Raw genomic sequence first — 27,988 nt, forward strand, 5'->3', positions numbered from 1 at the left:
ACGCACGCGCTCACTGAGGGGTCGTCGCGGAGGCTGGGGGGGGGGGTGCGGCGGGCGCGGCGAACCCGGGGAGCCCAGTACCTGGAGGGGGAGGCGGAGGCGAGGCGACTCGGGGTCGGGGAGTCCGCCGCCTTCTCGGAAGCCGGGGCCGTCCTGCGGCCCGCCGAGGAAGGCCCGCAGCCTTTGGTTTCTCACAGAGTACCCGGGATGGAACGGTCCTTAACGGCAGCCGTTAACGGCTCCTCTGCGGCCCGGGGAGGACCAGCGGCGAGATGAAGACAACTGACCTGGACCCTCCACGCCCACGCCCCGAAGCCAGAACGTACTACAACTCCCGGCAAGCCCCGCGGGCGCGGGCCTCTTCCCTTCAGAGCAAGGCCGTATGCCGTGATTCCGCGAGTGCGCCTGGCCTCATTGCCTTGTGGGTATTGTAGTTCACCTTATTCAGGTTTCCAGAAATGAGCCACGCTCTTTCCCCTAGAAAACGACAATACCCAGAATACAGCGCAAGCCACCCTGGCCCAATAGGAGCGCCCCATGTAACGGGGCTCGGAGCCCGGCGCTGGCAGCTCAAGATGGCGGACGACAGTGAGACAGCAGTGAAGCCGCCGGCACCTCCGCGGCCGCACATGATGGAAGGCAACGGGAACAGCCATGAGCACTGCAGCGATTGCGAGAACGAGGAGGACAACAGCTACATCCGGGGGTAACGAGATCCTCGGATTCCAGTTCCCATCCAGTCTCCCACAGTTTGGGTGTCAGGGTGCGGGGAAGTCACCGGGAGCTTAGTCTAATCCCACCTCCATATTCTTATTGGCTAAGACATTAGGATCCTGCCGGGCGATTGGTTGGTGCCTTTGTCATTTACCAAGGGTGGGCGCTTGGTATATTGAGAGCCGGAGACATTCTATACTTTTATTATATAAAAGTTCTTCTGTGTGATGTTCCACTCGTATTCTTCAGGCGCGTTCAGGGGAAAGAGCATGTTGAACGATGTTTTTCGGTCGCACTGCGCGGGCAATCTAGTTTAACTACAGTCCTGGGGGAACGTTAGTTACAGAGGTGTTGTGTGAACAACGTGACTAGCAGTAAACGAGTAATAAAACATTTCCCTGGAGTTCACTTTCAATAAGGAGATTCACCAGGCTGTACAAACATGTATGTAATTATGTTGTAAAGTATCACAGAGAATCCCAAAATACAAACTCACCTTATAAACAGTGTAATTAAGCATATGATAATGTTTTGGTTTATACGAGGTTGCCCCAGATAATCCTTGTTCCCTGAAAAATATATAAGTAGGTCTTGGAACAACTTCCTCTGTTAACTGCGAAACCTTCAAGAAATTGATCAATGCTTCTTGGACAGCGTTCAGTGCTTGCGGGTTTAATACTTGCACGTTAGGTTCTTGCCATTAGAAACTACTCTTATTTGTAACTCGGGGAGAAAAACCACTAGACATTTGAGTGTTGAGTATTTTTTTTTTCCAAATCAGTTTTAACTTTTGTGAGCCACAGCTTAACATTCATTTTCATATTGTTAGTATTTAGTGCTCTCTCTCTTGCTTCCTGTCTGTATTTACGTGTGTGTGTGTGTGTGTGTGTATATATATATATATATATGTGTATGTTTTGGGGTTTTTTTTGTACAGTGGATTGAACTCGGGTCCTTGCGCTTGCGAGGCAGGCGGTGGAACTACTAAGCTAAATCCCTGGCCCTTGCATGTATATTTTAAAACTGAAAGCCATGAGATACTCTTGCTGAGTCTGTGGTGACCTGATTGTTATAGCTAGCTTGTTGTTCGAAGTAACTGCCAACTCATGGCCTCCTCCCAGCTCCAGGTAAAGAAGAGGCAAAGGTAGAAGGCTAAAGTCTTTGGATAAACTCTTTTATTTTGTTTTTATTCTGCTACCTTGTAGAGATGGGAAAGAAAAGGATTAAGTGGTTAATAATCTGCTTGTGGTGAATGGTAGAATAAAGGATCTAGCATTCTTATTCTTCAACCAGCATGAAAAATCATAAGAATGTAGAGAAAAAGGAAGCTTACCAAATTTGGTCTTTGTGACTGTTCTGTTATAACTCAACAGGTGCAGTGTAACACAAGCCTTATTTTTAAGTTTGATATTCCTAAGAAGGGAGGAGCTGAGAAATAGGAAGTAGGAATGGGAAGAAGGGAAAGGCAGCCCACTTGGATAGATACACACATCAGAGATGAATTGTTGAAGGTGAAAGTCATTTCAGAAGTGAAAGTATGGCCTTTTCTTGCCTCTTTATGTAATTGTTTTTATTGTTCTCTACTAAACTGTTGGCCTGATCGATGTCTACAGTTCTTTAATAGGTTTTGTTTCCTATGAACTGTGAATTACTTTGCAAAACTGTTTGCCATGGCTGGTGATGTGGCTCAGCAGTAGAGCATGTGCCCAGGATGTGGAGGCCCTGGGCTCAATTCCCAGCACAAAACAAGAGAGGGGCTTCGGTTATAGCTCAGGTAGGGTGCTTGCCTTGAAGGCACAAAGCCCTGGGTTTGAGCCCCAGCACTGTAAAAACAAAACAAAGAAAGAAAGGAAGAAAGAAAGACCTGTTCCCAGAAAGTTCTTTGTAGTACAACAACAAAATGGTAACCAAAAAACAAAGCAAAATGAAAAAAGCCTTGGAAGTGGTTTGTTTTCGTTACTGTATGTGATTATGTTTAGGATGAGCAAATCACATTTATTAGCATCCCACATCTAGAGGGTTGTGAAATGGAATTAGGAGGTGGCAGGTGGAATGCAGAGAGCACAATCTGAAAGAGAGTCTGATTCTGGTGCTTACATTCTGGGATAGGATCAGCATTTTCTCTTTCACTTTCTTTTTTTTTTTTTTGTACCGGGGATCGAACTTGGGTCCTTGCGCTTGCGCAGCAGGCAGCGAAACCACTGAGCTAAATCCCTGCCCTTCTCATTCACTTTCAACACTTTCCCTGTTTTGGGAAAAAGCAAAAGCAACGTGGCACTTTGGGAAAAGTATGGATTCTGGTTTGAAAGCCTGGTTCTGAAGCTTGTTAGTCCTGTGACCGTGGGAATACTACTTAACCTAGAGTCCTTGTACAGATTAAATGAGCGAAGCACCTGTAATAGTTTCTCCCTGTTCTTTCTTCTGCTTTTCTGTAGTTTTCCTATAATCTTTCTATAATCTTTCCCTTTCCTCTTATCACATTCTGTATTTTTGTAGCTTTTCCTATAGCAATAGTTAAATAGTACATCTGATAATTTTATTTAATGTGTCCAGTCCCTGCCTGACTTGACCATTGTATACATGAGCACAGAGATTGTCTTCAATGCCTGGTGCTTAGTGGGTATTAATGAATATTTGTTGGGTAAATGAATAGGAAATGTTAAAGTGCCTGGCCCTGTGTTAGTAGAGTTTCATTTCCGATCACTGAGTGAAGGATATTAGTTATATTTGTCTAACATACACACTTTCTTTCCATAGCAAGCCTTACTATAATTTTTGTGAGTTGCCTATAGATATCAAGCAACTTCTAGTTTGTTGTAGAAGTCCTCCACTGTTTTTTTTATTCTTGAAATGTTTTTGTCTTTACTTAATATTATTTAATATGTTTTCAAAAGTCACATAAGAACTGAAGCCGGGTGTGGTATCACGTGTCTATAATTCCAGTATTCGGGAGGCTGAGGCAGGAGGATCAACATGAGTTCAAGGTCAGCCTGGACTACATAGCAAGAACCTTGTCCAAAAATCAAAACAAGATAAAAAATAAAAATTGAAGGGGACTTTTCCTTTCTATGCTAATGATTCTAAAATAAAAACGTAATAAAAGTTATGGTAGTTAAAGCTAACTCTTTTTCTCTTAGGCCTCTCAGGATGGATTCATAGTGCTTTATACTAATGAGGTCATGTACTGAATAAATAAGAAACACAACTGTGCTAGTTATGTTTCTTTGTGTCTGAGTTTAGTTTTTGATGTTTGCAGTTAGTATGTTTCCTCTATAGTTAAACAAACATTTGGTGAGTATAAAACTTTGTATATATATACATAAATACGTACATGTACACTTGGGCACATACACATGTGCCATTTGATACATCACAAGTGTATACATCTGTCTACAAGTGTGTATGTCTAGTCCAGGCTGTCTACATCTGTCTAGTTTTTCTTGTTTCATTTATTTTGATACCAAGGTTTTTTTTGGGTTTTTTTGGTACCAAAGATTGAACACAGGTCCTTGTGCCTGCGGGACAGGCGGTGGATCCACTGAGCTAAATCCCCGGCCCGATGATACTAAGAACTGAATCCAGGGGATTCTCGATGAGCTGCCTCCCTAGCCCTATTTTTACTTTTTATTTTGAGACAGGGTTTTACTACATTGCTGTGTTGCCCAGCCAGGCTCAGATTTGACAATCCTGCCTCAGCCTGGGATTACAAGTGAGCACCAATATGCCATGCTCTGTCTACTATTTTACTATGAACTGTTTTAAAACACACACATTTGTGTCTAGTATGCATAAGATCCTGGGTTCAGTCCCCAGTACGGCAAAGGAAACCAACATACTCAACAGAGGAAAACAGGTCAGCATTCCCCCAGTTTACTTGCTTGACATAAATTATCTTGAACAGGGGCCGGGGATTTAGCTCAGTGGTTCGGGTGCCTGCCTTGAAAGTGCAAAGTCCTGAGTTCGATCCCCAGTACCAAAAGAAAAAAAATTACCTTGAACAACTGAAAGGGAAGTCAGACTAAGATGATCTTTGTGCAGCATCCCTCTGCAGTTCCTAACGTGTGTATATGGTTTAATCTGCCTTTTCTCCCCCCTTAGTTCATTGAGAGTGGGTCTCACGAGGTATTCCAGGGTGACCTCAAGCTCACAGGATCCTCCAGGTGCTGGGGTTACAGGATGCGCCACCACACGTGGCTCACTTTCCCTTAGGGGTGCAGTATGAGGGATGGAGCCCAGGGCCTCATGTGCTCTGTCATGGTGCTACATCTGTACCTCCACTTTTTTTTTTTAAATGAAAGGCTTTTCAAGAAGTACTGCTTATGAACAACGATCCTCAGGAGCTTGTGGTAGATTTCAATTTTGGGGGAGCAGATAAGCAAAGTATGGGGGTTCTGGAAGAAGAAAGCATTAGACTGTTGTTCCTAGCCTCCTTTGGGACTTACTCTGCAGTGTCCTGAATGAGGGTTTGCTGCTGCTGGCAGCTCTCGTCCAGCCCCTTCCCTGCTCCGTGGGCAGCTTGGCTTTGTCCTTTCCAGTACTGGGGTGGAACCCAGGATCTTCTCACTCAGCCGCATCTCCAGCCTTTTTTAATTTTTAAATTCTGAGACAGGGTCTCATTAAGTCACTGAATGACCTAGGCTGGGCTTGAACTTGGTGAACCTCCTGCCTCAGCCTCCTGGAGTGCTGGGCTACAAGGGTGCGCCCCCACACCTGCCTTAACCTTAGACGTCTCCTCATTTCCAGTTTGTAAAATATCCTCACCTATTAAATGCCTTCTCAAGAAGAGGTTTCTGAAAACAGATCCCATAAGGCTGCCCTTCCTTGCTTGTTTTCTTCAGATTCTCCAAGAGTGGCTCTTTTCATGTTTATATGGTGGCTTGTGATTACAGTAACTGCATTTAGCCTTTGGAAAGAAGATGTTTTCTTTAGTCCCTTTTTCTTCATTTCTGCCTTCAGCTTTTGGTTTTTGAAAACTAGATCAAAGCAGAGATGAAAAGAGAAGCATCATCACTGCTATCAAGTAAGTGTTCTAATTTTGTTTCCCGATTAAGTGGCAGTCAGAGGAGACTGGAAAGCAGAGGAAATGGGAACAAGTGAGCCCATTTAAGGGAGAGTGCTGCTCATGGCAAACTAGTCTTGCTGATTTTTCATGTTTAGGTGGTATGCTCCCCTGAGTTTCTCAGCTTTACTAAGTCGCAGTAAGCCCTCTTCCTTTGGAGCCTAGAGCTGTAATAACTTCAGTAATAACTTTAGTTCCTTCCCTAAGTTTTCAAATGTGAGATCTACTCCTTAAGCCCCCTCTAATTCCTCAGAGAAGGTGCCCTTGGATTACAACTAAGGAACACAGCATGTGGCGTCCTCTATTGAGAACTCTGTTCAGACTCTTTGACAGGGTCAGGGCTCGGTTCCAGGGCAACTGACCCAGGCAGCTGAGGCTTGGCTACCTGCGCCCTCCCAGGTCGATCCACATGGCTGGGCATTGTGCCCGGCCCGGCCCAGTCCATTTATCCCTGACCCCACTAGCAAAGGTGTAGTTTTTGTGGTGAACTTGGCATTTGCCTCTCTCCTCCCACCCCTCTGGGGGCAGAGGCCAGGCCCTGCCCTGGAGGCCACAGTCCCTGGCCCTCCTCTGACATCTTGGCGGACCCATTTTGAACTTGGTGGGTGTCTTTCCCTGCTGAGTTGCCTTCCGCGTCCGTCCTGAATCTGTAGCAGCATGAGTCCTGTTTCTGCATCTGTCCAGCAACCTGTGGACGTTCCTATGGAGAGGACAGGCCCCTTTGAGCTCTTCTACATAGAACAGTGTTCTTCACGGGCCGGCCCAATGTGTGCCTTGGCTGCCAGCATTGAGTTGCTGCTCACAAAATGATTTTTATGTATTTGTTTGCTTCTTTCTTTATTTTTGCAGTACTGGGATTAAACCCAGGGCCTTCTAACTGAGCTACATCCCTAGTCTAAGGTCTTGCTAAGTCACTAAGCTGCCCAGGCTGGGCTTAAATTCATGTTCCTCCTGCCTCAGCCTCCAAGAATGCTAGAATTGAGACCTGCCCCACTAGGCTGGGTGAAAATTACAGATAGTGCTCTTTGACGAACATTTTATTTGACCTTGGAGTGGCCAGGTCACAAGCTAGGTCACTAGACCAAATCAAAGGATGCGGGGTTTCCAGGTATGTCTCATTTCCATCCTGAACAGTTATATCATCACTCTTGTCACAGCCAGAAACCTGCAGCCCTCCACGAAAGGACTCCGAGGGAGGGCAGAGGTGGCGGGAAAGCGTCTCTCTGATCCCTGCACAGCTGCTATTCTCACAGGCACCCAGGCACCCTGAATGCAGGATTGCAGTGCTGCATCTCCCACATTTAGGGTTCACAAGCAGGCTTTTTGCTTTTTTTGGTTTTTTTATCTCAGTAACCATTGGTGGGGATGTGCAGGGTTTGGGGTATTGAGTCGAGTGATCCTGAGCCACAGCGACCAGAGCACAGGTGGTGGGCCTGGTTCCTGCCATGTGGCTTCCTCCTGGTGTCCTCAGCCTGTCTCTTTGTTCTGGGGTCTCTGGCGTTGTGAGGACTGGTGGGGTCCCTGGTGGATGCATCTCCCTCAAGAGTGAATAATTTTGTAAAAGGAAATCCTGGTGTCTAAAAGTGAAGTTAAGAGGTTGGGATTTACTTTACTGAGTTTCTCTGGAAAATTCAAACTTTTAACACAAAGAGTTAACGTTCAGTTTTTTAGGGTAGAAAAGTACAGACCAAAAATTGTAAATTTTATTTTTTTCATTTCATTTCTTTTAATCACATACACCTGTGGTCTGTGTTTAAGGCACTGACACATTTGAAATAGTTACAGTAGAGCTTTTTTGTTTTAGCTCTTCTAGGAGCAGGACAGATCTGAGGAGGAAGAAAACAGTGAGGAATTTGAACCCTGGAGTCTGAGGCAGGCAGACCATGAGTTCAGGGCCAGCCTGAGCAGCTCCCTTCCGAGTTCGGGGCTGGACTGGACCACATGAAGAGTCCTGGTCTCAAGAAAAGAGAGACATTTGATTTTCCCCCTGGCAGCCCAGGGGTTGAATCCAGGGAGCACTGAGCACATCACCAGCACCGTGTATTTAATTTTGAGGCTGGGTCTTGCTGAGTTGCTCGGGCTGGCCTCTGACTTCCGACCCTTCTTCGCCTTGGCCTCCTGAGCAGCTGGGATTACAGGGTGGCCTCCCCTCCAGCAGAAAGTCAGCAATTTAAAATCTCAGCCAGCCGCTCACGAGAGCGCAGCATTTCCCCTGCTTTCTGAGAATACAAACAGCTGCCCTGTGGGACAGAAATAAAGATGAGTGCCGACCTCCTTTGGGCGCAGCTTTTCAGCGTCTATTCTAGGCTATTAGGCCTAGGAAGCGCCCGCCAATCATGTGATCATTAAACTCTTAGCTGTGTGCTGTGCACAAGTGCAGAAGCTAGGGGACAGCTGTACAAGGTGTGGGCCCCATTCTCTGATTTTTATTTTATTTTGTATCATGGACGGAACCCAGGGTCTTGCTCTGAGCTTATCTCTAGCCCTGTTTTTATTTTGATTGTATTTTGAGATAAATTCTCACTAAATTGCCCTGGCCAGGCTTGAATTTGTGGCCCTCCTGCCTTAGCCTTCCAAGTAGCTGGTATTGGAACTGTGGATGACCGTTCCCAGCTAGGATGTGTGTGTGTGTGTGTGTGTGTGTGTGTGTGTGTGTGTGTTTACACCCAGGGCCTAACAGTGGGCAAACGCTTTCCCACTGAGTTACGTTCCCAGCTGTTTTTATTTTTATTTATTTATTTTTGGTTTTCTGAGAAAAAGCAAAAACAAGAAAGAAAGCAGCCTCCCCTTGCACTGTGGCCCTCTGCTCCTCTGTTTTATTTGAGATGGGGACTCTTTGTAGTTGTCCAGGCTGGCCTTGAACTTGTGACACTCCGCTTCAGCATTTTGAACCCTGTAGGCAGGGCTGGAAGAGTCAGAGGCAGCTTTCTGGCTTGTAACGCCTGCTTCTCCCACACAGAAAGAGGCCTTGGGTGATGGAATGATAAACTTCTGCCAGGTATGGTGGTGAAACCTGTCATCCCAGAGCTCAGGAGGCTGAGGCAGGAAGGAGGATCGCCTGAGTTCAAGGCCAGCCTGGGCTACATAGTGAAACCCTGTCTCATAAAACTAAAAAGGGGGTGGAGGATACTCCTCCGGCTTTGGAGGCTTCTCAGATAAAGCACTGCAGGGGTGGACTGCAGCAGTTGGGGTGGGAGCGTTTGCAGATGGGTAACCGGTCCTTAGGTCCTGATTGTTAGTTGGTGGCCCCCTTCTCACCTTGGTTTTCTCCTGCACTAGAACAGCTCGGGCTGGAGACTCCGACTCCTTCCAGCCCCCAGGCCCGTGGACATGCGTGGGACAAGGCTGCAGGCCGCCATGGGCCCTGGGCCGCCTGACCTCTGTCCCCTGTCCTGGCTGTCCCGCCTGCCCACGCGGGTCTGCGCCGATCCCTTCCAGCCCCAACTTTACACAAGAGCGTTCACGGGGGTTCTTGCGTGTTTGAACTTAAAATTGTAGACCTTCATGTGGTGCTGGGGATGGAACCCACTGAGCTACATCCTCAGTGCTTTTTGTTTTTTAATTCTTTTTATTTTGAGACAAGGTCATTGAGTTACTTGATCTGAGCTCAAACTTTTGAGCCTCCTGACTCCAGTTTTGTTTTTTGGTTTTTTTTTAGTTGCCGTTTTCCCTGTTCCTGAATCTGTCACACTGTTGACCTGTCCATATTTACTGGGTTGGTCATTGGTGACTTGAGTTGATCTATTTGTATCAGAATGCAAATTCCATGGCTGGGGGTTTAGCTCAGTGGTTCCGCTGCCTGTCCCACAAGCGCAAGCGCAAGGACCCGAGTTCGATCCCCGGTACCGAAAAAAAAAAAGAATGCAAATTCCAAAATTTCTAAAGAAAATTTCACTTCATCTTCTGCTCCTATTTTGGAATCAGATGGAACAAGTTGACTTTGATTTGTACTGTGGGCTCTGGTTCTGAGATTCCATCTGCAGAGTACCCAGGTGACTGCTGGGGCCATCTGAGCAGCTGCATCCTGGTCTCCATAGGATGCTCCCCCAGGATTTCAGGTCACTTTTTTGTCTTTTCTTCTTTTTTTGGTAGAGACCGAGATCTCGCTGTGTTACCAGGCTGGCCCCAAACTCTTAGGCTTGCGAGATCCTCCTGCCTTAGTTTTCTGAGTGCTGTGACTACAGCCACACAGCATTGAGTCTGGCCTCGGGTCCATGTAGAAATGATACAGAAGTCAGAAGTGGTGGCACACACCTGTAATCCCAGCACTCTGGAAGCTGAGGCAGGAGGATGACAAGTTTGAGCCCAGTCTGGGCAACTTAGTGAGATCCTGTCTCAAAATAAAAAATTAAGAAAAGGACTGGAGATATAGCTTAATGCAAAAGCCTTGGGTTCAATCCTCAGTACCAAAAGAAGAAAAGAAAAGAAACAGAAAGAAAAAGGCAAAGCCTGGTGTGGAAGTCTGTCCCTATAGTCACCCGAGGCTGAGCCAGGAGGGTCACTTGGACTGGGAGCCCAGCCTGAGCAACATGAGCATAGGGAGACCTTGTCTCCAGGAAAAGCCAAGTCTTTTAGAGGACTAGCCTGGCTTTGGTGGATCCTGCACTTTATTTTTCTCCAAATCCCAGGTAAAGCTGTTCTGTGATCTTAGCTTCCTGGGATGCTTCTCTTTTTTTCAGCCTGGCTTTGAACTCTGTGTAGCACAGGCTGGCCTTGGTCTGGTGGTGACCCTCCTGCCTCAGGCTCCTGAGTGCCGGGATGATAGATGTGTATGTGCGCCACCATGCCCAGCTCATCAGTCTGTTTTTAACCCTTACAACACTGCATATGATCCTGAGCTTGGTGAGGGTCTCTCCAAGTCGGTCAAGTAGAATTGTGACAGCTGCGGTGGGCCTGTGTGTCATTAGGAGGAGAGGTAATCTCAGCCTGGGTTCTGTTCCTTGCTAGGGTGCTGGGGTTTTGCTGGGCCTCTGGCTCCAAGGAAGTGCTTGTTCCCTCTTCTTAAGTGGTACCAGTGACCCCCGTGGTGCCGCCATGTCTCACTAACAGAGCACTGGCAGGTGCCTCTGTGTCCAGACTTCGAGCCCTTACACTGGACCAACAGAGACCAGCCTCTACTGAAGAGAGCTCCCAGCATCCCAGTCTTTCTGCACCACCCTAAGTTATATGTGCCAGGAACAGGAAGACATGACTCTGAAGGCATGTTTTAAAAGCACGTGGTAAGCACTGGGGTAGAGTGCTTGTCTAGCCCTGGGTTCATTCCCCAGCATGGCAAAAAAAAAGAAAAAAAGCAGTGGTAAGCTGGGCATGGTAGTGTAGCCCGTACTCAAGGTACTTGGGAGGCCGAGGCAGGAAGATTGTGAGTTCAAGGCAAGCCTGGGTACACAGGAAGTTTGAGACCAGCCAGAACTACATAGGGAGGCTGTCCCAAGAAAGAACGAGAAAGGAGCCTGCAGCGGTGGTTTTAGATTACCCTTTGTGGCCCTCAGGGATGCTTGGCAAGAGCTCCTCCGCCAAGCCATATCCCAGCCCTGATTCTAGTGTGGCTGAGGACCCTCCGCTGCATGGTCTGAGGGACATCCCTTTGTCACCTGCCCCCACCTGCACTTCCCATGTCCCCTCCCAAGGCAGGAGCAGCCAGGGCCTCCTGTGTGGTTTCATCTTCTCGGGACTGAGCACCGTGCTCGCGTTGGCATTCACACAGTCTGAGGCTCTGATGCCGTCCTTGAGCCTGCTTGGGCGTCTCCCGACTGGCCATTCCTGACACAGGTCATAGCAACACCGACCTGCCCTTTCCCATGCTGCCTGTTTGTCAGCCAAGGTGGAGACACTCGGGAAGCCTTGTGCATTTCAGGAAGGCAGGGAAAGCTGGTAGGTGACACAGACACTCTGTGCTGGGTGTGTTCCTGTGGAGAACGCACACCCAGCATTTAGGAGGAATGCTGCCTGTGGCTGTCCCCCTTTAAATGGACGTGCGCCGTGGTGCTGCTGGCCCAGCAGTCTAAGGGAAAGAAGCACAGAAGCCTGTGAGGCCGAGGCGGGGCGAGGGAGGCGTGAGAGGAGAGCTGTGCTCACCCTGTCCTCCAAGTGGCCCCTGGATGCTGGAGCCTCCAAGCTGTCTGAAGTCAGCGGCTTAGGAGGGATGGGCCACTCCACAGAAGCCCTCTGTCCTGTGGCCCAGGGCAGTGACCTTGGAAACCTTGCATCATTGTTGGCTTTGTCTTGCAGTGGTTTGAGTCCAGCCAATGACACTGGAGGCAAAAAGAAGAAAAAGAAACAAAAAAAGAAGAAAGAAAAAGGCGGCGAGACAGACCCAGCCCAGGATCAGCCTGTGAAGGTAACAAGGAGGCTCTGTTCTCCTGCTGCCTCTCCGAGCAGCGTGCGGGCAGTGCAGAGACAGCGCCTGACACCACTCTGGGGTGGGCAGGGGCTCAGTGCCAGCCCTGCTGCCCCGGACCTGGTGAGCAAGTTGCTCTTGGCCCCTAGAAGACACAGAGACTGGACACCCACTCCCGGGCAGCATAGTGCACCCTGCATGTGTGCAGGGCCCGTTGCCATGAGCACAGACCGGGCGGCAGCCCTGGCTCCTAGAGCAGAGTTCTCAGCGCTCTGCCTTGGTCCCCACCTCTGTCTGTAGAAAAGCTCTGCTGTCCTTCTGCTCTTCCTCCCTCTCCTCCTCCCCCCTTCTATGGTACAGGGATTGAGCCCAGGGCGTCATGCATGGTAGGCAACCACTCTACCACTGGACTATATCCCCATCCCTTTTTATTTTGAGGCAGGGTCTTGCTAAGTTGCCCAGGCTGGCCTGGAACTTGTGATCCTCCTGCCTCAGCCTCCCAGAGTCCTGGGATCACAGGTGTGCACTACCAGGCCTGGCTAGCCCTCTTCTTCTTCTTCTTCTTTTTTCTTTTGGTACCAGGGATCGAACTTAGGACCTTGTGCTTGCGAGGCAGGTGGCGGAACCACTGAGCTAAGTCCCTGGCCCCAAGCTAGCCCTCTTCTGAAGGTAGACCTTTACCCATCTGGAAGCATTCTCTCAGTTGCCATGGTGATTGTCATGAAAACCAGGAGTTCCCAGGATCCTAGGGTTCTGCTGGCCCAGAGTACACACACTAAGACCAGTACACCGGGGTGCAACCCAGAGGTAGCAGCAAGGGCGGTTTTGTTCCTGAAAGAAGCGACGTTGCATAGCCTTGTATTTCAGGCTAAGTGTGGTCCTCTCCAAGGTAGGCCCCAGGGACATAGTGCAGAGCGTAGCTGCCAGGTCCTCGTGGAATCACCGGAAAGCTGCTCTTTCTCCAGTGTGTTCATGCTGTGCTTTGTGTCTCAGATGTTGAGTTCTGAGTTGAGTCTTCTACCTACTGAGGCAGCTTCCGGTAGTTTTTGACTGTTTCTGATCCCAGCCCCTCTCCCTGTGGACCACAGGGCAGCCATGCTCTTGCCAGGCCAGCCTGAAGCCTTGCCGTCCCTGCGTGGCGGCGCCCTGTGCAGCGGGCAGGCGACTTCCCAGTCGTCCAGCAGCTGCTCTTCCCGGCTCTGGGCTGTAGGGTGTTTCTGAGTGTTTCTGAGCCTCTGGGAGTGCGTGTTTGATGACTCCATGAGGACTGCAGCTCAGCCTAACTTTGAAATGAGGATTTTTAACTGACTTATTTTATTCATTTTTCAATGCTGGGAACGAAACTCGGGCCCTTGCACGAGCTAAGTGTGCACCGTGCTACTGAGTCACATCCCCCAATGCATTTTTACCCAGACTCTATTCACACGGCTGCTCTTCTGCTTTCTTCTCTATCACGGTGACATAGTTCATTGTGCAGAGTATATTCTGTAAAAACATAGCAAGAAGAAGAAAAAAAAATCCCTTGTATGTATTCATGCTCACGCAGGCTCTGTGTGTGAGTGTGTGTGTGTGTGTGTGTGTGAGCGTGTGAGTGTGTCTGTGTGAGATGGGGATAGACCCAGGGCCTTCCATGTGAGAGCCAAGCACTCGCCATTGAGCTGCAGCCCTGGCCCATCCCTTTTCTTTACAGCCTGAAGTGGAGTAGAACTGGTCATTATCGTAAGCCAGCCATAAGACCCAGGAGCCATGAATGAGTAGGGAACTCATAAAGACACAGTACCACGTTTAACCAATGAGTGAAAGGTGCTGAAACTCAGAGTGAAGGACACTAACATGGAAACATTTTTCTCCTGGATTAACAGGGTTGTTGTTTGGTAGACCTAACAGCGAGGGTCTGGGAAACTTGTTCCTCCTGTGCTGGTCATTGAATCATTTGATATTCTCCTTTTAGAGAGCAAGATAATGATACATTTTATAGTTTAAGTACCAACCCTTTGACCCAGCCAGCCTGCTTAAATTTGCCCTACATGAATACATATCACAGTGAGCAAAACTAGAAGCACAAGAAAATTCCTTGCAGCATTGCTTGTAAAACTAAACAGCAGAACCACCAAGATGCCCATCAGTAGAGGGCTGGTGGATACATAGAGTGGGCTTGGTTGTTAGGAGGGGCTGATCTGCATCCTCACCTGGAAGACTCTAAAACACAGCGTCTTTTCAAAGCCAGTGCTAGGATTGAACTAGGCCCCTCCCCTGCGAAGCGCAAAGCACCATTGAGCTATACCCTACCCCCTCTGAATTTTATCTTGCTAAATGGCTGGCTGGCCTTGGACTTTGGCTCCTCCTACCTTCATCTCCCATAACTTGGATTACAGGCCTGCACCTTGATGCCTGGCTCAAGACATGATGGTTTTTTTGTTTCTGATTTCCAGTACTGGCGATTGAGCCCAGGGAGCACTGAGGTATACATGCCAGCATAACCCCCCTCCAGGGTTTTTTGTATTTGTTTTGTTTTATAATGCTGGAGATTGAACCTACAACCTCGAATATGCTAGGCAAGTTCTATACCACTGAGGTATACCTTCAGCCTCTGCCCAGCTCTTTTTATTTTTTACTCTGAGGCATGGTCTTGCTAAGTTCCCCAGGTTGGCTTTGAATTTGTGATCCTCTTGCTTTGGCCTCCTGAGTCGCTGGGATTACAGGTAGTGTCACATACCTGTAATCCCAGCACATGGGAGTCCAAGGCAGGGGGATCACCACAAGTTCGAGGCCAGCCTGAGCTACACAGGGAGTTCAAGGCCAGCCTGAACTACATAACCAGACCCTTTCCCCCCAAAAAAATCATATTTGAGGGATGGGATTGTTAGGGTTACTTTCTGTGTGTCTTACACATTTCTGTGTGGTTTAAAAAGTTTCCCTAAGCATGTGTTATTTTTGTTATCAAGCAACAAAAACTTACTTAGGAAGGGGAGAAACCGAGGTGGCACCATTAGCTCATGGTGGCCACTTTCTCAGTATTGTATTGGACCTCTGTGACTAGGGCAGGGGAACCGTACCCCTTCCTTCTTGAGCTCAGTGAATCAGAAGTCTTACTAATGCAGTGGCCCTTTCTGCCCCAACTTTGTCTTGTGCAGATGAACTCTTTGCCAGCAGAGAGGATCCAGGAAATACAGAAGGCCATTGAGCTGTTTTCCGTGGGCCAGGGACCTGCCAAAACCATGGAGGAGGCCAGCAAACGAAGCTACCAGTTCTGGGATACGCAGCCCGTCCCCAAACTGGGTATGAGTGTTTCCCCCAGTGAGGGGGAGGCGCATCCCTGTTGCTGTGCGGTTCAGTGCTGCGCTGCGGGAGGGCAGGAGAGGCCCACAGCTCTTTGGTGGTGCTTTTAGAGTAGTTAGGCTTACAGAGGAGACTGGTGTCCAGAGAGCTTACTGTGTGCATAGCAGCACACACTGAGAACAGGTAACGGCTCTTTGGGTCCCTCGCCCTCCTGCATCAGTCTGCGGAGAAGAGCCGTGCATCAGATGTGCAGAGTGGAACTGTTTGCCTGGGGCTGTCTTCCCCTAAGGGTTCTGGGACTACCTCGTTGGTCTCACAGTGTGACCGGGCAGATCCCGGTCTCCTCCCCTTCTCCCAGCTGGCGCGTGCTTGCTGCACACACAGCAGTGCGAAGCTTTACTCAGCCGTGCTGGTTCAGCTCCTGGAGTACCATGTATGGGATTCATCAGGAGCCTGAAAAAGCTCGGCCGAACCCAAGCAGAAAATCCAGAAGGGTTCCAGAAGGGACTGGGCTCCCGGAGTCAGGGGTGCCTGGTAGGACCAAGCCACAGCTAACCTGAGGACTTACTCTGGGGACTGCAGGTGACAGGATGTTTCTGGAAGGTTTGAATCATGTTTCTGGGCCCGTTGAGGGTTCAGTTCTCCTTTCCCGTATGGCTGGGAAAGTGTTTCAGAAGCCCATGTCCCAACACCTGATGTGAGTAACCGGCAGATTGCTGATGTCTCTGCGTCTCACCAGAAGCATGGCAAGACCTGACGGGCTGGGCCAGAGCCTGGGAGGGAGAAAGGCAGCTATGGCAGGGCGGTTTCTCTGCGGAGGCTTCTCTGCCGAGCATGTGCACAGGCACTCTTCAGTTTACTGTGGCTTAGCGTCAGATACACCGAGTCAGAAATGCATCGACTGCCCTGAGCATCACTGCTCAGCGCTCTTGGAATATCACTTCCTCCTTGGGGTTGTCTGGCTGACCGGAAGCTGCATCACCAGGGAAGGATTAAAATTCACAATGTGAAGTCAGGTTCTGTTGAATGCGTTTTGCTTTTGCATTGTTGTAAAGTTGAAAGATCCTCAATTGGGGATAGGCAGGGTGAGAAAGGTGGGAGAGCGCGTGGACATCCTCATGGCAGACCTGCAGGTCCGCAGCTGCCGGGACCGACGTCCACGGGGACCCTTGGGAAGCCCCACAGTGGAGCAGATGTACAGCACCAGCTTCGAGGCCACACGGGGTCACGGCCCTGCTGGGCGTGTGCATGGGGCTTGGATGCAGGCCCCCGTCCAGAGGCTGGGCCAGGCTCAGCAGGCATTGGGACCACTGCTGCTGTCTTCAGGGCAAGGTGCCAGAGAACACTGTTCTCCTGAGGGGAGGGAAGGGGCAGGCGCCACTGTCCGCCAGCACAGGCCTGCGTGCTGCTGTGGCACTGCCCCACCGCATGAGCTTGCAGGCCTGGCTTAGGCTTTGGCTAGGCTCTGTTCACTGGGAATTTGCAATCGGAAGGGCTTACCCTGGTCTTCATAGAGAGGCAGATTGGGACCAGTGGGGTTCAGTGCCTCTGCAGTCTCATCGCTTCCCACCTGGACGTGGAGAAATCTGCAGTTTGTGTCTTAGCAAGCTCACCAGAAAGCTGCAGTGTCATTCACAGGCCTGGTGGCCTCCTGTGCAGCCTGCAGGGGGACCCTGGCCGTGAGGTGGCCTGCGGGAACTCCTGCCTCTGCCTGCGTGGAATTGGGCAGTGCTACCTCCAGCTGCTTCCCTTAATCTTTCCCCTGTGGGGCCGCTGGTTGTGGAACTTGCAGTTGTTAGGGCCCTGTGTCCATGGCACACCCACCTTCGTGGGAGAGCTCTGACTCCACGTTCGTGTGTGTGTGTGTGTGTGTGTGTGTGTGTGTAACAGTCGTGTGCCTGAGGAGCTTGTGTCCCCCTCCCCAGGTCATGCTGTTCTTTTTGCTGTTGGAGAAGAAAGCAGGAACTTTTTTTGCCTCAGCTCAGCCACTCTTGGAGTAGTTTTAAAACAGCCATCACAGGGAATGAGGGCTCACCTTTGGTTTCTGGATCTGCGAGAGAAGCTTCGCTGTTCTCCCAGTCTCCAGGGTGTGCTCCTTCGGTCTGAAGTTTCCCAAACCCTTCATGGGTGCACTACAGTGCCTGGTTTGGGTCTTTGATGTTGGAAGGTAGAGAAAAATGTACAGAAGGAAACCCACTGAAAGCCAGGGGTTTCTTTCCTAAAGCATTCCAGGCGCCTTCCTCAGTCTTTGCTGGCCGTGGCCTCGAGATAACTGCATGCTCGCTGTGCTTGCTGTCCAGGGCCACCCTCCACCCCTCGCATTGCTGGGTGTGCAGAGCCCTGGGCAGTAGAGGACAAGGCTCACCCCTGAGTGGGCACCCCCAGGTGGGGCACACTCTGGGAGGAATGACCAGAAGTCGGGATGCAGGGCTCAGAGGAGACCTCTTCAGAGCCTGTCTTGGTGTTGTGGGCTCCATCCACTGCGAGACCAGAGGGGCTGCTGCTTCCTCAGTGTCTCCTGAGACTGCTTTGCCAACTGCCCTGCCAGAGCGGGTTTCTCACAGGAGCACCGTGTGAAAGCTTGCTGTGTGTCGTCAGCTGACAAGCACTCACTGAGTGTTCTGTGCGACATGCATGTCTGAAGGTGTCATCCACCGTGCACTCCTCCCAAAGGATTCCCCCAGCCCTGAGTGCACTCCCTGACCAGCCTGGCTGCTCTTGGCTTCATGTGGTGCAGCTTCCCCTAGGCTCCAGGCGCCCACACACGCTCACAGGACAGGGGGGGCCTTCCCAGCAGCACCGTGCAGTGCTGACTCAGCCTGAAGGCACTTGAGGACTCGGAGCACCAAGGATGGGAGTTGGCAGGGGCAGCCCCTGGCCCACGCTGCTGGAAGTCAAAGCTGATGGGGCCAGGGTTGCGCCTGGCGCCTGGAAGCCACTGTCTGGTTCGGGAAGGCACCGGCACATTGTGCCTCCTCTTGACACAAAGGCAGCCTTGTCACCACTCCTCTCGACCAGTTGGACCAGTGCCTAGCTAGGGCAAGGCAGCACTCTTCACAGACCCCGAAGGCAGGCAGGCAGCCAGGGAGAGTTAGAAGGCTTCCCAGAAACGAGCCTCCTTGGGTCCGGCAGTGGTCGGCAGTGGTCCCGAGGCCTTGCCATGCACTGGCGCTCAGCTAGGGACAGGCTGGCTGGAGAGTGGCTCCCGCTGCGAAGCACAGAGTGCGCTCAGATGCAGGGCCCTGGGGCAGGAGGGCTGCCTGGCCAGGTCCTGAGCTGAACTCTGCCCCAGGAGGCAGGCCAGAGGCTCATGACTCTCCTTCTCCCAGGTGAAGTGGTGAACACTCACGGCCCCGTGGAGCCTGACAAGGACAATATCCGCCAGGAGCCTTACACCCTGCCTCAGGGCTTCACCTGGGACGCCTTGGACCTGGGTGACCGGGGCGTGGTGAGTAGGCACAGGCCCTCCTGAGGGCCCTTGGAGCTGGGCCTGGGAGGCCGAGGGGAACCTGTCGCTCCTGATATGGGCGCCTTCGTTGTCGGTCCTGGGAATTGAACCCAGGCCTTCATACGGAGCTACAGCCCCCGCCCATTTTATGGTTGAGACCTGGTCTTGCTAAGTCACTCAGTTGCCCAGGCTGGACTTGAACTTGGGTCTGGGACTCCAAGCATGCTCTGCCCTCCTTTTTTCCTGCCTCTTTTTTTTTTTCTCTTTTTTAATCACTCATTTATTCCCTTGTCTCACTTCTTGTCTGTCTCCTAATGAGCTGGGCCTGTTTATTGGGGTCTTTCCTCCCCTTTCCACCATAGCCTCCTGGAATCCCTTCTGACACGAGGGAGCTGTTTTCCCCGTAAGGGATGATGAAAACGTGAACAGAATTTCCTTCAAAGAGCCAGTGTCTTGCTTTGCTGCCCAGGCTATGCAGGCACATTCCTGCTGCGGTGCCCAGTCCTGGCATCTGAGCAGCACAGTGCACTGCAGCCCCAACTCCCAGTCTCCTACCCTCCTGCCTCAGCCTCTCAAGTGCTGGAATTAAGGTGCTGAAACCAGACATGACTCGTGAACAGATTTTTTAAAAAATTTCTTGGTAATGCTGTGGCTTGAACCCAAGGCCTTACCACTGTGCTGCATCCCCAGCCCGTGCACAGAATTTAATAGTAAACTTGGCCCAGCAGATGAAGGCAGCTGGGAAGGCAGAAAAATGTTGAAAGGCCTTTGTTTGGGCCAGGCAATAAAAACCAGACGTGTTGGGGGCCAGGGATTTAGCTCAGTGGTTCTACTGCCTGCCTCACAAGCACAAGGTCCCAAGTTCAATCCCCGGTACCGGAAAAAAAAACCCAGATGTGGTGGGAAAAAAATGGCAGCTTCTCCCTTGACTATCTCCAGAGCAGCTCACAGAGGTTCCTGCTGGGACAGAGCGGGGCCTCAGCTGCCACTGTGTGATTCCACCTGCGACTCCACCCTCCAGGGGCTGTTTCCCATCAGAATCAGGGTGCATATTCCCGAACAGCCCCTGCCTGGCCCGGGGTGGGTGAGGTTTGAGAGTGTAGAGGGAGTGTTCGGTGGTTTGCTCTGTTTCTGAAAAGCTGGGAGCCACAGGACACTAGCCTTGGACCCCTGGCTGAATTCCCGTAGTGAGCGCCCCATTTCTCCACAGCTGAAAGAACTGTACACCCTGCTGAACGAAAACTATGTGGAAGACGATGACAACATGTTCCGATTTGATTACTCCCCGGAGTTTCTCCTTTGGTGAGTTGTGAGGCTTTCTCCTGGGTGGTTGTTTGTTTAATGTACCAATAATAGAAACTTATTTCTTTGATGTTTCTGGAAACTTCAAAGTCCACAGTGAAGGCACCAACATGTTTGGTGTCCGTTGAGGCCTAGCCCCTGCTTCCAGGATAGCTCATGTGAGGCTGCGGCAGAGCTCAGAGCAGGCGTCCAGAGGATGCCAGAGCCTGCACCCGGCCAGGACCCAGCTGGAGCCGGCCAGTGAGTGCAGTGCTGAGCGCCTATGTCCACAGCAGTCTGCTCTCAGTGGTGCCAGAATGAGATCTTACTTCAGACAGACTGACTGCCGAGGAAGGCTCTTGCAGAACTGATACGCAGGATGAAAAGTGCATCCGCTAGGTGGAGAGGAAGGGAAGGGTGGATGAGACCTGCTGAGAGTCACATGACATCAGATTGGTCTTTCTGTGTCCGTTTTCCATACTCTCGCACGCACACACGCACGCATGCAGGCATGTGGCAGTGGATTTGTCTGACTGCGCCCTCTGCCTGCCCGAGCCACGTCCACATCTAGGAAGACAGAGGCTAGAGACTGTGTGGGGAGGGACTTCCTGAGGGGGGATGGACCAGGAGAGCGAGGAGCCAGGACCGGAGGAGCAGACGGATCACAGTTCCCGGGCACCAGTCTGCCCAGCCCAGGCCTGCAGGTCACACTGGCAGAGTGGACACAGACGGGTCAGGTGTGAAGTCCTGAGCACAGCCTCGGATGGGGTGGTGGGGCCTCATGGGCTGAGCAGCAGGAAGTCGCTGGGAAGTCTTGGCCCTGAGAGAATTCAGCTGCTCATCCCAGGCCGGGAGGGGCAGGGGCAGCATCAGGTCAGAATCTGCCCAGGCAGCCCGCTGTCACACGTGCACCGTAGCCCAGCCATGTCTCTTCCAGGGCTCTGCGGCCGCCTGGCTGGCTTCCCCAGTGGCACTGCGGGGTTCGAGTGGTCTCAAGTCGAAAACTGGTTGGCTTCATTAGTGCCATCCCAGCAAGCATCCACATCTATGACATGTAAGCACAGCACCCACCCGTCAGCACCATCTCCTCCGTGGAGCCGAGCTGTGCAGTCTCTGGCAGAGGACGGGCCCACAAGGCACCAGTGCTGGCACCGGGGCTCCTCACGGGGCTTCGTGCCTCCTGAGTCCTGGTGGTGTCCACCCATTCCTGCTGTCCTACCCCAGTCACAGGGACAAGCTCGAGCACCCCGGCCAGGGGCTGGAGCCAGGGAGTCCCAGGCAGACGGCCACTGGGACCTCTGATGTCCGCTCTTCCTTCCCCTGCAGTGTCGCAGCTCTCTGCCATGGCTTTCTGGCTGAGCTGTGGGTTCCTGTGGGATGCAGATCCCCGGGACCCTAGAACGGCCCTGACGTATGGGGGTTTCCTGTGCTGCTTCCCTGCGAGTTGCAGGCTGGACGCTCGCCACATGTGGGACGCACAGGGAGGGGCTGGTGGTGCCTTCAAACACGTGTCCTCGGGCGTGGCCTCCACTGCAGCCTTGCTGCCTGTGCCCTTCCCCTCAGAGAGAAGAAGATGGTGGAGATCAACTTCCTATGTGTCCACAAGAAGCTTCGCTCCAAGAGAGTGGCGCCAGTCCTGATCCGAGAGATAACGCGGCGGGTGCACCTGGAGGGCGTCTTCCAAGCTGTGTACACTGCCGGGGTGGTGTTGCCAAAGCCCGTGGGCACCTGCAGGTAACAGCTCTTGCTGAGCCGCCCTAAGAGCTCGAGGCCCAGGCCCTGCGGGGACCTGCGGTTCTGCCCCTGGGGCCCAGGAACGTCCTGTGCATCTTGGGTCTGCTGGGATGGGCCAGACTGGAAGTACTGGCCATCCTCAGCTCCTGCCCTCCTGCCCTGAGAGGGAGACAGTCCGCCTGCTGTTCTTTGTTTTGGAGGATGAAACCAAATCTAGATTTTTATGGGAAATTCCGAATGTTTTAAACGGTTGGCTCGGTTGTATCTCGAATGTGGTGGGGCCCAGAGCTTGTCTGATCCTGTGCATCTTGGGGACAGCTCTGCCTCCAGGGTCACCAGAAACAGCGGGTGACCCCTGCTGGAGAGGTGACGGGGAGCACCGGTGGATGTGGCAGACAAGGGCCATGGCAGAGGAATGGCTCTGGGGAGAGCAAACCTAGGAGCCCCTGTGCAGCCCTGTTCCCCGGGTAGCCTGGCTAGTGGGGCCTGGTGCTCTTGCACCACCTGCTGGCCATCTGGAGGTCTCCCTGCTGCTGTCCTCTAATGAGTGGAACTGGCCAGTGAGTGTCCCCTAAAGACAGGGCGTTTGTGCACCCTCAGGTACTGGCATCGGTCGCTCAACCCCCGGAAGCTGATTGAGGTGAAGTTCTCCCACCTGAGCAGGAACATGACCATGCAGCGCACCATGAAGCTCTACCGACTGCCGGAGGCCAGTGGTGCCCGGACATGGGCAGGGCAGGGCGGGGCGGGCCGGGCTGGGAACACTGCTGTGGCTGGTGTGCCCAGAGTGCGCCAGCAGCCCTGCCTTTCTGTGCCACTGTTCGGTCTGCTCGGGTCTCAGCCCGCTGTGGGACAGATGCAGGAGCTCCTGGCCTCGGTAGCCACAGGCTGAGCGGGGCATCGCTGGGAAGGCGCAGTCCGTAACTGACACTCATTACTCCATTCTGGAGCAGGGACACAGGCTCGCCAGGCTGTGGGAGAAACGCAGCTTTCTAAGCCTGTGTTGGGCTCTGGGTCTCAGCCTGGCTTCCCCAGCACAGTGCCTCAGGACGGGAGGCGGGGTCTCTCCACCCCTCCCTCCGCTTGGGGTTCTTCCAGTGGCTGTCTGCTCAGTGCTGCCGCTGGCTCCCTGCCACCAGACAGGACTGCCTGCCTGCCTGTCACAGGGCCGTACTGTGCCCTGAGGGGCCCGGAGCCCGGTGGGTGTCCCCCTCTGTGCCAGGCGCAGTGCCTGTGTCGGCAGTGAGGAGCAGCGTTGGGGCACTGAGGCGTCCGGCGAGTCTGGATTCCCACGGGGAGAACCCAGGGCAGCTGTTTTCTGTACAGGCCTCCTGGTGTCCCGGGGGCTGCGTGCAGAGGGAGGTCTCATGTGTTCTCCGGGGGACTGGGCCAGCGAGCCATTGTGGAGGGCAGGTCCAGGCCAGAAGTGCATGGCAGCCCCGCTCCTGGGGAGCAGCTAGCAGGCAGCACCCAGATCCCAGTGTGGCTGAGCCCCGTTTTTGTGCACCGAGTCTAGGGAGGCCCAGCAGTGTAGTACTCGCCCCCAGGGTCACATACTTCCTTCTCCTGAAGCATTTTCCTAGGACATAGCAACTGTGAGGCAGGTCTGAGCTATAGTCCGGGGTGTCGGGTGCCCGATCACTCCTTGTTCCGGGACGTCCTGTACACCATAGATGCTGAACAGACTCCCTCCCCAACTGGTGGTAATCAGAAACATCTCCAGATACTGGCCCGTGTCCCCTTGGGGACAACATGGGCTCTTTTCAGAATCACGGGGCTGGAAGGACTGGATGTCCTCGGGCAGAGCTAGAGCAGCCGGCCGCCCTGCAGGGTGGGAGCTCTCAGCTCAGGGGCAGTGGAACTGGGAGGCAGGACAGCTGGCCACAGGGCGAGGACAGGCCCAGGTGACAGGCACATCTCATACTGTCCCTTCCATCTTCCATCCAGTCTCCCAAGACAGCCGGGCTGCGACCAATGGAGAAGAAGGACACTCCGGTAGTGCACCAGCTGCTCACCAGGTACCTGGAGCAGTTCCACCTCACGCCAGTCATGAGCCAGGAAGAGGTGGAGCACTGGTTCTACCCCCAGGAGAACATCATCGACACCTTCGTGGTGGAGGTGAGTCAGGGCTCGCTGGGGTGCGGCCCCTCCTGGAGCCCAGTGCCAGGGCTGGGTGCAGGCACCTCAGCTTCCTGCTCTTCCTGAAAGCCGGGCTGCAGCTCGAGGTCGGTGAAGGTGTCCTCTTCTGGGCTTGAGTGAGCCCATGAGCCCCTCTTCCTCAGGAGTCCTGGCTTACACCCGAGCTGTGTCTGGGGCGCGAGCCACAGGAGAGGTCCCAAGATGGCCAGCGTGACACATGCCTGTGGTCTCAGCTACGTGGGAGGCTGAGCCAGGAAATCACTTAATCCCAGGAGTTCAGAACCAGCCTGGGCGACACAGTGAGGCTTGGTTTAAAAAAAAAAGCAGAAGAGGAAGTCAGAGGCAGTGCCCAGCGGGAGAGGTGGCCCAGCACCTGCCCAGCACCCAGCCTGGCTCCCCCCGCTGCCCTGAGCTGCTGTGTCCCCTCCCCGTGCCCTGCTCAGCGGGAAGGCACGGCTGCTGGACTGAGGTGCACATGCGGAGAACAGCTTGTCCTGCGCCCTGCACAGCTCACCGGGACGCCACCTCTTCTTTGTGCCCGCAGAATGCAAACGGCGAGGTGACAGACTTCCTGAGCTTTTATACACTGCCCTCCACCATCATGAACCACCCGACCCACAAGAGTCTGAAAGCTGCTTATTCTTTCTACAACGTCCACACCCAGACCCCTCTTCTAGACCTCATGAGTGATGCCCTTGTTCTTGCCAAAATGGTGAGGAGCGGGCTAGGCTTTCAGAAACCCTGGGCACGTGGTGGGCGTGGTGGGCACAGCTTCTGGGGCCATACCCTCAGCAGGCTCCCAGTGGCCCGGCTTCCTGAGTGGAGGCTGCCTGACCTCTGTGCCCCAAAGCTTCCCTCTACGTGGGGAGCCTTGGGAAGTGTCCTTGTCTCAGCCTTGAGTGCTGCTCCCGTGTCCCACGGTCACCTGTGCCCCACGAGCCTGTGAGCGGTGGGCTGGTGGCAGCCGGCGTCTCCACGGAGAGGCTGACCGTGCCATCCCCAGGGGCTCTGGGAGGTGTGGGGCAGTGGCAGCAGGGCGGGATGCTGAGGATAGGCGGGGCTGTGGCCCAGGAGACCTGCTCGGGTCAGTGGTAGTGGGGACGGGAGGACTTCCTCACCCATCCTTGCTCCCCACTGCCCTGCAGAAAGGGTTTGACGTGTTCAATGCACTGGATCTCATGGAGAACAAGACCTTCCTGGAGAAGCTCAAGTTCGGCATAGGGGACGGCAACTTGCAGTATTACCTGTACAACTGGAAGTGCCCCAGCATGGGTGCCGAGAAGGTGGGTGCTGGGTCTTTGAACCACGATCCTCTCCTCCTGAGGGCCGGTCTCACACGCAGCTGGCCAGGACGCTGCAGGGCCGGCCCTGGCCTCGGGAGCCAGGCAGCGAGCCACTGTGTGGCTGGGGCAGGACAGTAGCACCGGGAGGGGGCTGGGTCCAGCTGCCCTCCCACCTGTCCTCCCTGGCCCTGTCTGTGGGCTCCCTGGCCATGAGCGTCCACTGACCCTGCGCCTCTGCCTGGGTCTCCCAGGTGGGGCTTGTGTTACAGTAACCAGTTGTGTGTGAGATTCTGGATAAAGCCACTGAGGATTCCAGCCGGCAATGGAAGCCAGCCCCTGTCGGTCCAGTGTCACAGGCCTGAGCATCCCTGGAAGGGAGCAGAGCCGAACCGACTTTACACACCGCCAGCGGGCTCAGTGACTGCTGCTGTGGCGCGGGCTGCCCAACGTCACTCCGGCCGTTCTGGTCTCCCTGTTTTCCAGTTAGTCACATCCTCATGCAGCCCTGATCAAGGGAATGTAACTGCTGAAACTAGCTCGTGATTGGCGTATTATGGAGTTAACGGGTGAATAATAAAAGTATATATATTATATATATAAATATTTTAAATATCTTTCATGTTCCACATGTGCGAGGATGTTTGGGCTCTAATGAAAGGCTGACTCCCATCGTCCTCAAGTTCAGAAGCCAAGGACAGAAGCAGATGTCGTCACCCCTGCTCAGTGCCCGGGCGCAGGAGATGATCTGGGCCTGGGCTCCCCGCACATTGGCTCTAGGCCGAGGGAAGCTGGAGGGGCCTGCGTCTCAGAGGCTCCAGGCGGGTGATGCTGGGCATGGATGGTGGGAACGGGGCCCGCTGAGCACCTTCCATTCATGGCCTGCCTTGCAGGACGCCACCCTGCCCAGCCATTGAGGGGCTCCTGTCTCCCGAGAGGCTTTGCCTTTCCAGTGCCAGGGCCCTGGCAGTCCGAAGGGGACCCCTTTTCTGGGACCTCGTGGAGACCACGCCGTGCCAGCCCTGTGCAGCATGCCTCAGAGGAGAGCCCAAGGCCACAGCTCACCCTGCTCGGTGTGGTGAGAGGCAGATCTGGACTTGGCAGCAGGCGCGGGGTCACGCTGCCGTGGTCTGAGCTGGCTTTCACCAGTGCCATCGTGTGGACTTGTGTGGTGGTTGTGCCGGTTTCCCGGGTCCCTGCGCCCAAGCACGTGCCTCTACCCAGGCATCTTCAGCTGCCCACGTCCAGCTTCGACGGAGCTTGCCCTCATGCAGCCGGGTGACAGCACGCCATGGGACAGTGGTCTTCACTGCACTGGCTCTGCTGCTCAAAGGGGAAGGAAGCCTCTTCAGGCCAGCAGGGTGTGCATAGCCTGCAGACCGCTGTACTTTGCTGGAGGCTAACTGTGGTCTGCAGAGCTGGAGACGTGTCTTGTGTGCTTGGACGGGATTGTCTTGTCGCGGGAATGCAGGCGGCTGCACCAGAGGCTTCCTGGGCCTCGAGCCCCACTGTCATCACTCTCCGGCGGCTGACCTTTGATTCCTCCACTCTAGACTCCAGACCAAAGAAGCTGCTTCGCTCGGCAGGAAGTGCACGGAGAGTTGGAGAGGCGGTGCTGTCAGCCCCTTGGACATCAGGTGCTGCCTGGTGACGGATATCACAGGACAGAGTGCTCACATCCTTCCTACCTTGGGCAGCATCTCACTGTGCGGAAGCTCCTGTCAGACCTGATCCTCTGGGCCAGGTCCCCATTTCACATGCTGCTGAGCTTTGGGGTACACAGTTCCTTGGACCAGGCTTTGCTTTGTTGGCTAGAGTCATGGAATGAGTTCCGTGTGGCCCAGGCTGCTTGGGAAGAAGCAGAACTGGCAGGGCCCAGTGCCTCCCTTTCCACAGTCAGGGCTCTGCACCCTGCACCCTGATGCTCTGGGGGACCCCACCCAGGGCCATAGGGGTCGGCTGGCTCTCTATCCTGCTCAGACTCCCTGGTTCTTCACTCAACTCCTTCTGAGGTTTGGGGCCACGGAGCAGCATTTCGGGCTCAGGCCCCCACAGGAGCCCTGTAGGACGGGTACTGCAGCAGGCTGGCACCAGCAAGGGACCACAGGCTCAGGCTGCCTGCCTTGGCGGCTGCTGTCACACCTGCTGCCCCCAGGCCCCCTGGCGGGTGCCCTGAAGGAAGCATCCTCTCCTGCCTTGGGATGTCTGCCTGACGACGGGTTCCACCGTGTAGGAAGAGCTGGGTGCACGGGCTGAGCTCCGGCCAGATAGGGCCAGGCCACCCTCACCCTCCAGCACTTGCTCTCCACAAAGATGTCGGCCTTGCCTGTGCCTCGCTTCTGCTTCTTGGCAGCCTGGGGCAGCCACCTGTGGTCTTGAATTCTTTCCGCAGAGGACCAGCATTTCACTAGCCAAGGGTCCAAGCCTTGGACAGGCTCCAGAGCTGCCATCTAGGGGCCAGGGACTGTCAGGCCAAGGTGGGGGACAGGGTTGTCTGGGGCCAGAATGGGAGGCCAAGGCTCCGTTCCGGGCGGCTCCCAGGGAGGTGGGCAGGGACGGCCCCATTCGGTAGCTCTAGGAATCGCCGGGAGTCCTTTTCTTTGTGCTGGGATGTGTCCATTTCTAGGCTCGGGGAGGAAATATCAAGTGAGTTGTTCCACTCAGTACATCACACTGTTTTTAATAAAGGAAGCCGCTGGACAACCCCTGCCCTGGGA

At 53.4% G+C, this 27,988-nt stretch overlaps 2 protein-coding genes across 4 annotated transcripts in view; one reads left to right on the forward strand and one right to left on the reverse strand.

Moving 5' to 3' along the window:
* Dcakd (dephospho-CoA kinase domain containing) overlaps positions 1 to 260 on the reverse strand; it is a 22,211-nt gene extending 21,951 nt beyond the window's left edge. For both annotated transcript variants that reach the window (XM_087202474.1, XM_004859183.4), the window contains exon 1: positions 82 to 260. The gene's annotated coding sequence lies outside the window, so the exon portion shown is untranslated. The remainder of the gene's footprint in view (positions 1 to 81) is intronic.
* On the forward strand, positions 210 to 27,979 carry Nmt1 (N-myristoyltransferase 1). 2 transcript variants are annotated; one of them, XM_004859182.4, is made up of 13 exons: positions 210 to 399; positions 482 to 706; positions 12,002 to 12,110; positions 15,245 to 15,389; positions 18,719 to 18,837; positions 20,048 to 20,139; positions 21,056 to 21,172; positions 21,682 to 21,852; positions 22,453 to 22,561; positions 23,800 to 23,970; positions 24,536 to 24,703; positions 25,137 to 25,274; positions 25,526 to 27,979. In XM_004859182.4, the coding sequence occupies exons 2-13, from the start codon at positions 576 to 578 to the stop codon at positions 25,544 to 25,546; spliced, it is 1,491 nt and encodes a 496-aa protein (XP_004859239.2). In that variant the 5' UTR covers positions 210 to 399; positions 482 to 575; the 3' UTR covers positions 25,547 to 27,979. The 2 variants fall into 2 exon arrangements, with proteins under 2 accessions (XP_004859239.2, XP_012933176.1); XM_013077722.3 differs by lacking the exons at positions 210 to 399; positions 12,002 to 12,110 and having other exon boundaries at positions 518 to 706.
* Positions 27,980 to 27,988: the final 9 nt, after the last annotated feature.

The sequence above is a fragment of the Heterocephalus glaber genome, unplaced genomic scaffold, assembly GCF_053883595.1.
Source record: "Heterocephalus glaber isolate CG9 unplaced genomic scaffold, H.glaber_assembly_v1.0 deba00001773, whole genome shotgun sequence".
Taxonomy (NCBI): domain Eukaryota; kingdom Metazoa; phylum Chordata; class Mammalia; order Rodentia; family Bathyergidae; genus Heterocephalus; species Heterocephalus glaber.

What these genes read in the sequence shown, in the direction of transcription:
- Nmt1 (XM_004859182.4), top strand. Translation starts at nt 576, where the DNA reads ATGGCGGACGACAGTGAGACAGCAGTGAAGCCGCCGGCACCTCCGCGG. An exon ending in GCAGCCCGTCCCCAAACTGG is followed by an intron (nt 15,390 to 18,718) that starts GTATGAGTGTTT and finishes TCCTTCTCCCAG; the next exon opens with GTGAAGTGGTGAACACTCAC. An exon ending in AGCATCCACATCTATGACAT is followed by an intron (nt 21,173 to 21,681) that starts GTAAGCACAGCA and finishes CCTTCCCCTCAG; the next exon opens with AGAGAAGAAGATGGTGGAGA.